At 52.0% G+C, this 15,348-nt stretch overlaps 5 protein-coding genes across 5 annotated transcripts; 2 read left to right on the plus strand and 3 right to left on the minus strand.

Annotated features, from left to right (window-relative positions):
* Nucleotides 1-465: 465 nt before the first annotated feature.
* Nucleotides 466-2,682, minus strand: MYCGRDRAFT_108397 (uncharacterized protein; the record flags this gene model as incomplete). The annotated part of the gene is made up of 3 exons (XM_003854612.1): nucleotides 466-805; nucleotides 928-1,131; nucleotides 1,781-2,682. 3 exons carry the CDS (start codon nucleotides 2,647-2,649, stop codon nucleotides 466-468), a joined length of 1,413 nt encoding a protein of 470 aa, XP_003854660.1.
* A 336-nt stretch (nucleotides 2,683-3,018) lies between these two features.
* On the plus strand, nucleotides 3,019-4,059 carry MYCGRDRAFT_39565 (uncharacterized protein; the record flags this gene model as incomplete). Its single annotated transcript, XM_003853578.1, has 3 exons — nucleotides 3,019-3,175; nucleotides 3,244-3,320; nucleotides 3,391-4,059. 3 exons carry the CDS (start codon nucleotides 3,019-3,021, stop codon nucleotides 4,057-4,059), a joined length of 903 nt encoding a protein of 300 aa, XP_003853626.1.
* A 47-nt stretch (nucleotides 4,060-4,106) lies between these two features.
* Nucleotides 4,107-5,282, minus strand: MYCGRDRAFT_37741 (uncharacterized protein; the record flags this gene model as incomplete). The annotated part of the gene is made up of 1 exon (XM_003854611.1): nucleotides 4,107-5,282. The coding sequence occupies one exon, from the start codon at nucleotides 5,280-5,282 to the stop codon at nucleotides 4,107-4,109; it is 1,176 nt and encodes a 391-aa protein (XP_003854659.1).
* A 215-nt stretch (nucleotides 5,283-5,497) lies between these two features.
* MYCGRDRAFT_108398 (uncharacterized protein) lies at nucleotides 5,498-6,838 on the plus strand (the record flags this gene model as incomplete). The annotated part of the gene is made up of 1 exon (XM_003853579.1): nucleotides 5,498-6,838. One exon carries the CDS (start codon nucleotides 5,498-5,500, stop codon nucleotides 6,836-6,838), a length of 1,341 nt encoding a protein of 446 aa, XP_003853627.1.
* Nucleotides 6,839-7,100: 262 nt separating this feature from the next.
* MYCGRDRAFT_108399 (uncharacterized protein) lies at nucleotides 7,101-8,182 on the minus strand (the record flags this gene model as incomplete). Its single annotated transcript, XM_003854610.1, has 3 exons — nucleotides 7,101-7,132; nucleotides 7,222-7,344; nucleotides 7,447-8,182. The coding sequence occupies 3 exons, from the start codon at nucleotides 8,126-8,128 to the stop codon at nucleotides 7,101-7,103; spliced, it is 837 nt and encodes a 278-aa protein (XP_003854658.1).
* Between the last annotated feature and the right edge of the window lie 7,166 nt (nucleotides 8,183-15,348).

Genomic DNA, 15,348 nt, shown 5'->3' on the forward strand with positions numbered 1-15,348 from the left:
GATCGTGTTGCACCAGCACGACTGCAAGAGAAGCGAAAACGAGGAAATGGACGAGCATGATCATGCGAACATGCTTGCGCGCTCGTCGTGGGAGGCTCAGCATGGTGGTCGATGAATTCATGGCCCAGCGTATGTCGGGCGGATAGGATCGGAATGAGAGCAGACAGCACGCTCAGTTGCCCGTCTGTGCTTCTGCGTCGTACTTTGACGGGTGAGTGAAGGACGGTACGATATTCCGACGAAACAGCAGCTTGCGGTTTGTTAATTCGAACAGGGGTTGACCCTGTCAGGTTTTTTCGGGTCGTGCTTTCGCGTGGACCCCATGTGACTGTACTCATCAATGGAATACGATCGATTTGCTGCGCATTAGTAGCGTCTCCCACGACGAGTTGGTCTTGACGCTGCGGCAATAGCGTTCAAATCAAATTACATCATCCTCCATATATTTATATCACATCGGACTGCTCAGCGGTAGGCCTTGCCAGGAACAACGATCTCGCTTCCACCCATGGTGTCTGGAAACACAATCTCAAGGCGATCATCGTCCTTGACACGGACTTGTACATTTCCTTTCAACGAATGCTTGGAGTGGATGCCAGCTCCAGTGTTTTCCATGTAGGTGATGCGATCGGGATTCAGTGAGCGAGCTGTCAATTCCGACACCGTATCCCAGGTGCCGGAAAATATTGGGTCGAAGAACAGGTTGTACAAAACGTGTACAAGGGCCAGCAGGCAGTAGACGATGAGAACCGCAATGGCCGCCCCTTCTGCGTCATTCCGTCGTAGCTGTACGCATAGCCATTGGCTTTAGTCTTTATAACGAAACGTGTGGAGCTTCGTTCTTCGTCCGGAGTCAGGGAGAAGGCCTGGCCGCCGAATCCGAGTTCGTTGCCTGGTAGAAATTCATCTTCCCACGCTCCACCTGACCATTGGTTCTGCGGGTCGATTTGTCCTTTCAAAATCCCGGCACTGGCAGTCTTGTATGGCATGAGGGAGAAGCCGTTCACTATCATATTCGCGATGATCAGCTCTGTCGCGTACTCCACGTAATCAGCGCGAATTCTGGGCTCGCGGCGAGAGAGCCCAGCGGCCACCGACATCTTTTGGAACACCTCGCTTGTGCATCTCCGACTGTCAAAGAAACAGCAATTGACCGGCAAGCATGATTGAGGCCCATGTATGCCATGCCCTTCTTCGACATGGTCGGCCTCATCTGATGGGTTCGCGCAGTCTGCCCTACTTCTGGCTTTCCTCATTCGGACTCCGTGACCATGGCGAGGCTCATCCAGAGAAAGCCAATGTGTGCTTGCTTGAGCCCACGAATGTCTCAGACGCTTGAATATTGTGCCGACTCAAGGCAATTCAGCCGGAATGCGTCACTACGCTTCACCGGCAGAGAACAAAGGTTTCTCGGCCTTCACGTGATAGCATGTAGCTACCCGGACGAGCTTCTTTCCGCGGACAAACTTCTTCATTTTCATGTGCGGCCATCAAACAATGTGGGAGTGTCGATTGTGCTGGACCTGATGCTGGTAGTTGCAAATCTCGCGCGAGATATCCTCAGCAATAGTATATTGACCTCTCAACCGCAACAGTGTCTCGCCGATATCGCACGACTTCTCACATCTTCGAGTGAAGTACTGACATTGTTGATGAAAAGGGTATCTCGATCCTCCATCCAACGCCATTCAAATGCAATGCTCTTTCGTCATCCCCTCACAACCACCTCCCCACCACCGGTATCTTCCTATAAATCTCATCATACTGCCGTCCCACCCACCCCAGCGCCTCCCCACCCCTCGCCACAACCCCAAACGCACCGGCCATCCACACCGCCAAAACCCCCGCCGCCACGCCATTCACCGCATACCACCTCCTCTTCCTCGCCACCTCCCTCTCATATCCCGTCTGCGTCACCACCTGCCCGGGCGTCCAGCCCAACCACTTCGCCCACCCCCACGTAACATGAAACACACCCACGCCCATCAGCGCCGCGAACCCCGCATACGCCACGATCGGATGCCGTGCAAAAGCGTGACTCACGTACGCCAATTCCACGCTTCCGCCGAGATGTTTCCGCGGAATCCACCTGTTGATCGCCATGTGGCCCGTCACGAGGACGGCGAGCGGGTATCCGAGTTTCGCGATGCCGCTGACTTTCGGCCAGAAGTGGGTGAAGAAGACGGCTTTGTTTTCTTGGGAATGGGCGTCGCCGTAACGGGCGGCATTTTGATTCCGTCTCAACACACGTATCGCGAGACCGGAGAGGACGTGGGTGTAGATCGGTATCGTGACGAGGAGGGGTTCCATGGGAAAACCTTGGTAGTAAGGGCGGGTGAGGAGGAGGTAGGGTTCGGAGGCGGGCACGGATTGCGTGAGTAAGGGGATGAGCGATGTGTTGGCGATGTGGAATGTGGCGAAGACGGAGAAGGCGTAGGAGGAGTATTTGTGCAGGCGGGCGAGGTACCAGATTGCGGAGTGGGTGGTGGAGGTGTTGAGGCCGAGGGAGTTGGTGGTGGTGGAGCGGCGAGTGGGGAAGTCTTTGGGCGTGGAGGGGAGTTCGGGGGAGTCGATCGGGGAGGGGTCGAGTTCGAGGAGGCCGGATTCGAGTTTTTCCAGGTCGGACATTTCGTCGAGGGGGGTGGCCATGTTGGCTGAGGGAGGGGTGGTGGTGGTGTAAGGTAGAAGGGGGTGGTGGTGGTGTAAGGTAGAAGGTGAGGTTGTAGTTGAGTGTTCGATGATGGAGAGAAGTGGTAGTCTGAACTCCACACGACGACTATTCGCGTGTCTCTGTCCAATAGGAAGACGCTGATTATCATTCAAGCGAGGATCGGATCGTAAAGCTTATCTCAAAGCCTATTTCACTCCCCGGCTACCTTATTCTTCCATTCCCTTCCTTCCGAACTCCAACATACATCCGAAGCACGGGGAAAGATATCCGATGTCCCTGGGAATGCAACGGACAACGCACCGAGAGTAGCACCTCCACACGACCAATCACACCGCAACCCCCAAACGATGCCACCCCGACCACGCAACCTCCTCCTCTGCTTCGACGCCTTCGGAACCCTCTTCACACCCCGTCACCCGATCGCCCAACAATACGGAGATGTAGCCCGTTCCCTCGGACTCGGACCATTCACTAACGACGATATAGCAAAGTCCTTCAAAGCCGGTGCGTCAAAAGTTCCTCACCTGCTCGCCACCACATCCCGGCTCTGACTAGGCCCTCACTCCGAACAGCATTCAAGCAAGAATCACAAGCCAACCCAAATTATGGCAAAGCAAACGGTCTCGATCCCGAGAAATGGTGGGCGAATGTACGTACTGCTCATCTAGCCTAGCTCGGCCTTTGGTGCCATCGTTTCACTGCTGAGCCAACTCAAACAGATCATAACCAACACCTTCCAACCCCTGACCCCACCTAATACCCCTCTCCCTGCCGACTTGGTCCCCAAACTGCTGCGAAGATTCTGGTGCGAAGAAGGATACACGCTCTTTCCGGACGTCGTTCCTCTGGTGCGGAAAATTCGTAGACTTCATGCGGCGAGTGGGACGCATGTTGTCATTGGCATGGTGACGAATTCGGATGATCGGGTGCCGCAGATTCTGAGGTCGCTGGGGATGAGCGTTGGTTCTTGGCGGTTTGGCGACTCGTCTGGGAAGAAGGTGGAGGAGGCGGTGGATGTGGAGTATGATGTTGATTTTTCTGTCATGTCGTATCATGTTGGGCACGAGAAGCCGGATAAGCGGATTTTTGAGGCGGCCGAGGGGATGTTGATGCAGACGCTTGAGGCAAGGGGTGTCTCGGATTCGCCGGGCCATGATGCTTGGAGGAAGGTGTATGTCGGAGACGAGTATGCAAAGGATGTAGTTGGAGCGCTGGGCGCGGGATGGAAGGCTGTCTTGATCGATCGGGAAAGAGGCGGCGAGGGACAGGACGTGAAGCCTTTGGATGATGCGCCGGTGGGTGATCTCTACGACGTTCTGGATGAGCATAGTGCTCTCGGGTTCCGGAGTTTAGAGAAACTGGCCGAGTGGTTGCCGAAAACGCACTGAGCTCCGCCGAGCTTGTAATATGGGTCCCAATTCAGGATGTGTTGCTCTCAGTCAGCCTCGGCTCGACGTAATGCCAGAATATCTCCCAACTTCAACACATTCTTCCCTCCCCAACCCGCCACTCCATCCTCCACACTCGGCCGGACCTTGACATACCAACCCCAAGTCCTCGCATCCAGCTCTTCAGCACTCAGCGTCGTTGCCCAAGACTCGTACAGCAGATCCAATGCCCTCAGCAATTTGCCGAGATTCGCCTCCTTCTCCGCAGCGGCAGCCTTGGCGGTCGGCTTTTTCGTGGTCGCTGCTTCCGTGCTGGGCGCTGATGCGAAAGCCTTCATGATGTACGCCCTCGCAGACTGCGGCGTATGGATGGGAAGATTACTGTACGTTCCAATCCTATAGTCAGACCGTTTCGAAGAATCGTCAGTCTTCTTCAACGCTTCCAGGTCCAGCGCCCACAGAGCCGGCTTCTCTTCCGCCTGCACTTCCTGCCCATCTTCTCCGCCATCACCCTCCTCCACCTTGACGCCACCACCCTCCTCCACCTTTCCCTCAACCTCAACTTCCCCCACTTCCCCCTCACCCCTCCACTCATACCCCCACCTCCTCAGCACCTTAACCTCCTTCCCCCCGACCACCACCTGCGGCAACCCCTCTCCAAACCCCTCTTCCTCCGCCGTCTTTCCATCCTCAATCCCCAAATAAATCGCCCTCTTCTTACTCGTCTGACTGACATATGCCTGCGCCAAACTCAGCCTACTCGAAAGCGGTTGTTCGGGCATGGTGTACTTGAGCAGGGTGACGAGGAAAGCGAGCACTAAAGGGGCGCGGTTGGTGATGAGGCATGTGCTGGAGAGGGAGGAGAAGGGGAGAGAGGAGGTGGGAAGGGTGAGGGAGAATTCCATAGCGGTGGGGGAGAGGGGGGTTTGGTCGGTGAAGAGGGATTCCGCTTTGCATTTCTTCTTGGGTGTTGGTGGGTTGTCGTCGAGCTCGCCGGCGGAGCGTTTTTTGGTGAGACGTTTAGCGGCGGAGATGATTTGCTTGGAGATCTTCTCATCTTCGAAGATGGGCCTCAGGGCGTCTGGCTTGACTTTGGCGATTGATTCGGGAGAGTCGAGGTTTGCGGCTTGGAGGTCTTTGACTTTGCTCATGGCGAGGGCGAGGGGAAGTTTGGCATCTTTGGTGAGGAAGCGGAGGAGGGATTGGAGGTCGACGGCGCTCATTGTGGATGATTTTTGAATTGACTCGCCGCTCTCTTGAGGCAATCTTACATGTCTTTAAGATGTCGTTGTATGAAGAAGGATGCCGTGACGTTGATCGATGCAGCAGTTCGGGGCGTTTCTTAGCCAAAACCTTGCGGACCTGACTCCGGGCACTTTTAGGAAGTGAATCTCAACTTCTTCCCATTGAATTCATCTCATCGTCAACATCAATGAACATGTCCGCCCTCCCCTCCCGAGGGGCTCGACATCTCCGACGCCTCTCCCACCGCCCCTTCTCCACAACATCTTCTCTCCTCGACGACACCACCACCACCTCCCCGTCCTCCACCCCTCCCCTCCTGGACCTCGCCCAACAACTAGCCTCCAACGACCCCAGCGCAACCGCCGAGTTCCTCAAACTCCAACACGACGAACAAACTCTCAAAACCACCCGCTCCCTCGCCCGCCTCTCCACAACCCTCACAAAACTCTCCATCGGCCTCCAATCCCTCACCGAATCCCTCTCCACCATCCGCCCTCCCCCGTCCGCTGCCAAACCAACCCGTCAGAAACCAGACGCCATCCCTTTCTTCATCGTACAACCATGGCGCAAAGAGAATCCCCGCGTGAAAGATTGGACCTCCAGCCATGTGGAGGTGGTGGAACGACTACGACTCCACCTGCAAGATCTCGTAGCTGAGCCGTTCCCCGCGGACATCAAACCGGGACCGGTGGCGGAGATACGGAGGAGTATGAAGGACGCGGAGGAAGAGGAGCAAGAGCGGAGACTGAGGAATGTGAAATTGCTGCTCAAGGGGGAGAGGGTGAGGGCGGAGACGAGGGTGGAGGAATTGGTGAGGAAGGTGGAGGAGATGAAGCGGAATGAGGAGACGAGGAGGGAGATGCTGGGGCAGGCGGAGGTGGAGAAGAGGAGGTTGAGGGAGGTGGAGAGGGTGGGGTTGCCGGAGGGTGTTGGGGGTGGGAAGGGGAAGCAGGCGGAGGGACAAGGCGAGGGGGAGAGAGAGCTGACGGGGAACAGTAGGACGCATAAGAGGAGGTTGACGCGGCAAAGATCTAGTAGACGGAAGGGGTTGGATAAGGGCGATGGTGGTGTTGAAGGAGCGATACCGGAGGCGAAGGTGAATGAGGACGGAACTGTGAGCTTCTCACCATTGGCTAGTGGAAGCGAGGCAGTGGTAGGTTGGGGCGCCACTGCACCGAAACTGGCGAAAGTCACCGAGTCGGATGGTAGAGAAGCGAACCCATTCAAGGACAACCAGAGAGACGCCTCGGAGCAAAAGGACGCAGGTACGGTTGAGGTTCCAAAGAAATGGTTCACTGGCTTTGGCTTTGGACGGAAGAAGGCCGAGGAGGAGACGAAACAGGAGGCTGCACCTGAAGCGGCGAAAGAGAAGCCGAGCGAGAACACGGACCCGAAGGCTGGGGACACGAAAAAGGAAGCTGCACCTGAAGCGGCGAAAGACAAGCGAAATGGGAACACGGACTCGAAGGCTTCGTTGTTTGCATTGCAGGCGGCGCTGGAGAAGGGAAAATCCGGGCCGTTGGGTGGGAGTTGAGATTGATATGTAGAAGACATCATATCTTGCTATGTCGCCATGACCAGACACGGCCGGGGCTCATCTATCATCTCCAAGTGACAGATGAAACAAAGGTCGCTCGATCCCATGAACTCTCAAACTACCCACTGCAGACCACGCATCTTCTCAGCGAAGCTTGCGAAACTTCTCACCAACCTGCCTCCCCCCAATCTAATCATCATAATACTCCTCCCTCTCCTCTTCCACCTCCTTCCTCGCCTCCCGCAATGCTTCCTCATCACTACTGCTCGCATCCGAGTCGGCCGCCGCACGCTGCGCGTCCGCGTAGTCTTGCTGTGCTTCGTGCAGGGACTCGGCGTCGCTGTCGTGGGCGGGTGGAGGGGCCATGAGCGGATCTTGACCGTAGGCGGGCTGAGGGGCGTAAGAGGGTTGAGGGGCGTATGAGGGTTGAGCGGCGTAGGCGGGTTGAGAGGCGTATGAGGGTTGGGCGGAAGAGTGGTGCCCGTCGTCGGAGTCGGAGTCACCTGTGAGAGAAGGTATTGTTAGCTGGTGGTCATGTATCTCTCCAGCACCCGCGGCTGATTCGGCGCATCAACGTGAGTGCGAAGGATACGGTCAAGACGTACCGGCAATCATCGCGCCCGCCACGCCACCCACAGCCAAACCTCCCGCGCCGGCGAGCATCATATTCCTCGTGCCGTTGTCTTTTTTCTTCTCCTTCTTCTCTCCATCCTTCTCCACAGCCTTCACATCCCCGTAATACTGCGCCGCATTGGCATCATGTCCTCCCGCATGCCCAGCAGCCATCGCACCCGGAGGCATCGCGGACCCGTATTGATTGTAAAACCCACCCGCCGCGCCAGATCCGCCAGGTGCGCCGTGTGAGCCCTCATGCCCACGAGAAGCATCATACCCCGCTCCAGACTGTCCCGCATAGCCACTGGGGGGAGGCGGAGGAGCCCCATAACCAGCATTATGGCTCACCGGCACCTCCCACTGCGTGCGGCCGGTGGCTTGCTCGATGTAATACCATCGCTGACTGGACTGGTCGAATTGAACGCTCCAGCCTGGAGGGAGGGGAGGTTGGGAATGCGAGCCGGCAGGGGGTGGGGCGTATTGCTGCTGGTGCTGCTGGTGAGGGTCGTAGGGGGGTTGGGAGGGGGTGTTGTGGGAGTCGACGGCTTTGATGTCGTGACTGTCGTCTTTCGGCTTGTCTTCTTTCTTCTTTTCGTCTTTTTTGGGTTCGTCGTCGTCGAATTTGGCTTTGAGTTCTTTGAATTCGTCGGTGAGCTTTTTGAAGAAGGACATGATTGTGGTTTGTTTTTGGTTTCGTTAATGTGCTGGAAAATGTTGTTGTTGAGGGGTTGAGGGAAAGATGAAGGAACAATGAACAGAGATGGACTGAGGACTCGTACCCCACCGCTGCGTTTGCAAGGGCACATGCAAGCAAATACTGTGCATGCCGCCATGACGCGGCGGGACATCCGTATTCACTATCCTTATCGCGTGTCGGTAGTACGGTCTGACATATGCCTGTAAATATGCTTGGCTTGCATGTGAGACGAGGCTTGGACTCTTTCGAGTGGCCGGCTTAGCGAAAGTCCAGACATTACCGGCATTGTGCATGGTCAGAGTAGCTGAAGATAGCGCCAAGGTGGGAGTCGAGCCGTACACTTATCTGCCGAGGAACGAGCGGAGCGGTTAGCAGGGGTTGCGCATGGTGGAGCTTGGGGCTGTTTGCAGTGATATGCCTCGGCAAGGACGATCGGATGCATGTGCGTAGAAGCAACATGGTCAAGAAGCCATGTGATGTTGATTGTACAGGAGTAGAAGGGCAGGGTATCGCAAGGCCACGACTTCGATCGAAAGTCCAGCGTAAGAATCGAAAAGGCAGCCGCTGTGCCTTGCCAAGGTTCGTCGAAGTCAGAAATTGGCACTCGACGTCTCTCAGTGTTGATGCACTGAAATGATTGTCGCAATCTCCAAGCGTACTGCGCAAAATACACAACATCACCCAGGTGGCCCTCTCTTGCAGCTCCCCTAGCCTACCTTGGTGTCGATGGTGGCCTTTGAATAGACGATATTGAATTTGGCTGACACTCTAATTCATGCTTTGGCGACGTGCTCTTCATGGGCCAATCCGAGTTCGAGGATGCCGGTCAAGGAAGTTCTGCATGAATCCTCAACGGGCAGCGGTCCAGATTGTCGTAAGCCAGAAACCATGTCGCTACCTTTCTGTTTGGGTCCATTGGGACTACTCGTCCGTTCTTCAGGGATTACCTGCTAAGAAAGGAGAACGTATCCAGACGTCGAATCCGGAGCGCCGTGAGCTGATGGAGTTCTGCGTGGATCTCCTCCGTTGAAAACAGCAGTGGACCTTGATGTCGTGATGGCTAGAGAGTAAAAGCTCCTTGTCCCGAGCATGCTCGTATGAAGGTTTTGGAGGTATTGTAACAGCCCACCCTGAGCTTTGAGCGATGGTAGCACATTGTTGCTCTTCTCCTCAAAGTACTTGAGCCGGATAGCTCTCGAGATTCTGCGAACACAGCGAATTTCCAACCTTGTTGAGGAGGCGCTGCATTTCGCATGGAAAGAGCAGCTGGCGATGATGCGATCAGTGTTGTAAGAGCCGTAACTCGGAGCATTATGACTGCCATGATATGGCTTTGCAAGGAACGCAGAGAGGCATGTCCTTGAGCGTCTTGCTCTACTCGCACTCTGGCCTTGGCCAAGGTCTGGTTGCTTGCAAGCCGGGACGAACACAGTCCACTGCGCATGTCCCGAAGACGTCCACGTTGAATGCCGACCTCGCCTGTTCGCATCTCGGCACGTCTCCTTGGCCGTAGCATGCGGCTAATAGACAAGTGCCACCGCAGGCCTGTTTACCGCTTTGCTGGACTTGGCATGTGCGGGTAGCACGGCTCGTCGACTGTATGTCTACCTTAACCTTCAAGTGGTGCCGTCGCTCGAGAAGGACTCAGACCGCATAGACGATTGGAAAGGCCATCCTCTTGACGCTCCCTATCCCGGACCGGCCGATCAGACTCAACTGCATCCATGCGAGCGCTTTGTCGAGAACCGCCATTGCAGGATCAGGCGACGCGGCTTCTCTCCGGCGCCTTGGCTTGTCTTGAACATGGCGAGCCGGAGTACAATCATGCAATTGCTTTCGGGATCGTTCTCCCGTCGTCTCCGGAGATACCCATCGCTGTGTTTGCTCACTTGATGGCCAAGCACTGGGAGGATTAGCGGCGTGCCACGAGAGTTGTTTCATGGGATATTGCATTGCTCTCGTGATCCATGTGGAGGAGAAGGATTCAGCCCAGCGCTCGGCGTGGCGCCCATAGATATCGGTCGAGCTTGACTTGATCCGAGCATTGCACCGGAACTGCTGGATGGAGACACTTTACAGGGGTTCTTCTGCCGCTTTGAGATTGAGTTCAGTCCGTTTCGGCCCGGAAATTGACGGGCCAAGATGTTCCGAGTGTTGCCCGGGTGTATCACGGGACCTCATATTTGGCGGGAGCATTTCTCGTATTTGGCGGGAGGTGCCTTAGGCATAAACCTCTCACTACTATACGCGATATAGTATGTTTATAGTATTTATAGTATTTATAGTGTTGTTAGTGTTATTAGTATGTTGCCGTCGCCGCTATAAGTAATATGTTATCTCCTTCTAATGTTGCTGCCCTCGAAGCCTTACTAGCTCTACTACCGCCCTCGCTGTCGCCGCCGGCTACCTAGCTATATACGCGATTCCTTAAAGACGAGCTCTTAAATAGTAGTAGATACGATCCTAATGTTCTCGCGGCTACCGCGTAGGCTAAAGAGGCGGTAGATAATAATATCGCGGCGGTAGAGAGGGCGGTAGAGGCTACCTATTAAGGATTAAGTTAGCGAGATAATAAGAATAGCCGTAAGGGAGCCGCTAGTAATAAGGGAGTTATTAGTCGCGGTATCGGTAGTAGTAGTAAGGAAGAAGAAGAAGACTCTATACTAACTAAGGAACGTTACCGTCGCCGGCAGCGGCCGACGATAGCGTTATTCGAGGATATACTACCTATCGACGAGTAGCGTATATTCGTATTAAAGGATAAGCTAGACGTATACCTAAAGGACTATACTATCTACTATAGCTAGGAGATAGGTACGAACGGCGGTAAGAAGAAGAACGATACCGGCAACGTATAGAAGACGCCTCTTATATACGCTAAAGGTAGGAGCGAGAACTAGATACAATAACGCCGTAAGAAGCTAGATAATACTAGTATTAAGAAGGTACGTAATAAGGAGTCGAAGAAGACGAAGTGCCCTATAAGGATTAACGTATATACTATCGATAAGGAGAATCCGAGTAGCGAATAGAAGCTATCGACAAATAATAAGGCCTATAACTATCTAGGAGTTAATACTATTAGACTAGCGACTTACCGTCGCTCTAGCTTTAGTCTTAAGGTTACGTAGTTCTTTATAGATAGCTAAGTAGCTAGTATTGCTCCGAAGAGGTTGTTATATTAGGCTAAGATAAGGTTCTACGGCACTACTAATATAGCGAGAGCAATACTATAGTAATTAACCGATATATATAACGTAGCTGCTCGTATACGTACCCTTAAGCTCTAGTCTATAATACCTATAGGCTACGCCCTTAACCTCCTTCGCGACTATAGCTTCTTTAGTAGACCGACTAATCCTTAAGACACTATAAGGTCGTTGTTCTAGGCTTATCCGGAGATTATTAAGATAGCTAAGGCGAATAGACCGGATTAGCTAATTTTAGACTACACTTATAAGACGTAGAGATATAAGCTTCTACTACTCTATATCTACTTTATAACGAGGACTAGCATTATATTACCCTTAGCTTATATACTTATACTAGGGGAAGATAACGAGAACTATATAGAAGCTCTTAGATATCTTAAGGAGCTGCTAGAAGAGTATAGTATAGCTATGCCTTTAACTATGTTGTACGACCGAGACGAGGCTCTTATAAAGGCTCTTGCTCGTATATTCCCTAATATTAAGACTTAGCTCTATATATAGTATATAAACGCCGACGTAAAGGCTTAGGCTAATACGAAGTTTAGCATAGCACGGCTTAATACTAATACGTTTACTAAGAAGGAGGTAGCTAACGACTTCCTTAATATATACCGACACTATATAAACTTACTAACTATAGCTAACTTTAAGACTCGTATAGACGAGCTAAGAGCGGTAAAGCTTAAGGACGAGTAAGACAACGACAACTAGTAGGACATAGTCGACTACCTCTAGCGTACGTAGTAGAATAACTATAAGCACCTCTACGTAAAGGCTTAGACTAATAACAATCGATACTATAGCCTTATAACAACATCCCCTAGTAAGGGTAGCTACGCCGGCTTAAAGGACTAGCTTAGCTCTACGCGGAACGACATTATAGGCCTACTTAACCGCATAGAGCTATATTACGAGTATTACCTTATGCGCTATAGAGCATTACTTATAAAGGCTAAGAGCTCGGCAATTACTACGTTCCGAACGAAGGCGTTCTAGTAAAGGGTAGTACGTATCGTAAGTTTATAAGTACTTAAGCTAGCCGATAGTTAGCTACTTAAATTAAAGTAAGAGATAGCTAAGGAGAAGGACTTACCGTCCTATACAATGCTAGCGTATACTAGTGTAAGGGTCTGAACCGAAGTTGCGCACAAAGGTCCAGATCCGAATGTATAAAATTCTAAAGCTACCGAAAAGAAGATCTATCTAGAACAACGGAACGTCGAGTATAAGCTATGTATACGCGTAGCGTCGCTTAGCGCATACGTAGCCTTCTAGTCGGCCGAAAGGAAGCTTGTTCCCGATTCGGCCTAGTGGATTTCTAAACCGGCGTTCGTCCGTTAGGCGTTGGCCTAGGCATCGGCACAGCCGATGCAGCCTTAGGCACTAGCCTCTAACAATACCCCCCCCCCCTATCCCCACCCCTAATCGCAAAACCGGTGTAACTATTAAATTCGCCTCAAAATTCTACCCTATCCCTAGAAATTTAGCTCCGTTACCTCCTAACCTACTAATCTTATGCTCTACAGCTTATAAAAAGCCGGAGGTAAAGGGTCTATTCTACTTAGCTATTTAACCTCCGGGAAATTGTTAGGTATTGTAGTAGGGAATATCGCACTATTACGTGTAGTCTGTATCTAGCTTTAGCTTCGTGTGCAGGTCGGAGGATTATTAAGACACCTACGGAGGAACAGGACATCGACTACTAGCACCTCCGGAAGGACCTTCGATACGCATACGAGGCCTAATAGTACAGAGCACTTAATACTACCTCTTTTGCCCCCCTACCTTTTACTCTAATTGTATAGTTTACCGCCCTTTTTGCCCCCTATGCTACTCTATACGTCCGCACTACTACTATCCGCGGGAGATCGGAACCTTTAGAAGTTCCCCCCTTACATTTTGGTAGACGATGTAAGACTCCTTCCTTTGCGAAAGCGGAGAAGGAGGATATACAAAGGATAGGCAGTAGTGCGGAAGTGCGGAGCGGCTACGACCTCGACAATAGCGCCGGTCGCATTGCGAGTACTTACGATGCATACGACAAATACCCTCCCTCGAAGAAAGGATTACGATATACCTCTGCCCCTTAGCTAGGGCAGTAGGCTTAAGTACCTAAGATTAAAGTCTAAGTTTAAAATATAAAGTACCTTAATGCACAAATCGCTATGTACACATTGCTAGATCTACTACCGAATACACCCTACCTTAATATACAAATCGCTGTGTGCACATTGCTAGATCTACTACCGAATACACCCTAAATATACGAACATATAGACATATTCCCTATACCCTACCGAGCTACACACCCTACGCCGAGCAGCTCGTCGATATAGCCTAAGAAGGAGAAGGAAGAAACCGAGGGAGCGAAAGAGTACATAAAAAAGGGACACTAACATCGCATAGAGTCTCGGTATAAAGCGCTCTCGCACTAATGCATACAACCGCGCTACCGGACTCGGATGTACGCCCTTAAAGCGCGACGCTATAGCGGAGAGCATATCGACTACAATAGACGCGATTTAGGGTAAAAAGAAGCCTCCTAGGCCTAAAATCGTACTGCTATAGCTTTTCCTATGCCCGACTACCTACTAGTAAAGGTAAGCGAGACGAGCGGCGACCGCATTTTATCTCTTGTTTAGCGGCCCGCAGTGCCCTGCATGCTCCGAAAACGAGTGAATATAACCCCTTAAGTACCTGGAATATCGCGCCGGTCGCGGTAAAAGCTATAATAGATATAATGGACATTAGAGATTATCGCTCCTAAACCTATACGAGCGACTACGCTACCGAGCTTAACTGCACGCCTTTGAAACGCGACACTGCTACGGAGATAATATCGACTCTAGCGGATGCAAAATAGGGTAAAAACAAGCCTCCTAGGGCTAAAATCGTACGGCTATAGCTTTTCCTACGCCCGACTACCTGCCGAGGTAGGTACGCTAGGCGTGCGGTAAACCCTATACGAGGCGCTCGTAAAGAAAAGAAAGAGAAACAGGGTAGAAAAAGAGCCCTTAAGTACCTAGAAAACTTTACTAACCGCCGTAGTAGCTACAATAGACATACTAGACATTAGAGAATACTCGGTTACGTAAGCCGTCCCGCGCTCTCGATAGAATGGCTATAAGAAACGAGACTAACTAGCTATTATAGCGTAGGCGTCGCGAATACCCTAAGAAACGTCGCCCTATCGCACCGATCGTCCGACCGCTCCTCGGTGTTGCTTTCCGAGGTAATAGCAGATAATATCGCTACGAACCCTACACTAGAACTAGGGAGCACATAAGCCCTACCTAGATCTACCGACACTAGGTTCTCGGTACGAGAATGCGATGTGTAGTTCTCGGCTCTAGCTAGCTAGAATAGTCTAAGAGGTATAACCTTTCGAGGATGCGATGTTTCCTAGACTAAATTAGGAAGAGGGTCTAGTAAACAAATAATACCGAGCTACGGACCCTAGACGTATCCCTAGTCCTTATTTCCCTACCCTAGGCTCTTCTATACCGCACGAGAAGCGATCCCGCCTTATTCTCGAGTTTCTAGATACTTAGCCGTCCTATGTGCCCGGAACGTACGATTACACCCTGCCCGCACTAAGGAGACTATCGAATATAGCCCTAGACTATATGTAAACGGCATAATTAGCTGTAATGCACTACTAGCAGCAACAATGTTTCCTAGACTAATAGTCTAGCAAACCCTCGAGAGCTTTAAATAGCCTACTCCCGCCGCCCCGGTATCGACGACGACTTGCTAACCTTTTCCTATACGCCTTCCGAATACGCATCTGCACCCCTTACTTCCTATTTCCCTATTTGCGATACTAAGCTGCACATCGCTATTACGATGTCTCCTAATAACACTCCTAACAACGGCCCGGACGGACCCTCCCGTCGCGGCTATCTTAATACTCCCTCGGAGATTCTCCGCAACACCCTAAGCACCGGCGAGGCTTCCGGAACTAATAGCCCTATCTAGGCACC

This window comes from Zymoseptoria tritici, chromosome 3 (genome assembly GCF_000219625.1).
Source record: "Zymoseptoria tritici IPO323 chromosome 3, whole genome shotgun sequence".
Taxonomy (NCBI): domain Eukaryota; kingdom Fungi; phylum Ascomycota; class Dothideomycetes; order Mycosphaerellales; family Mycosphaerellaceae; genus Zymoseptoria; species Zymoseptoria tritici.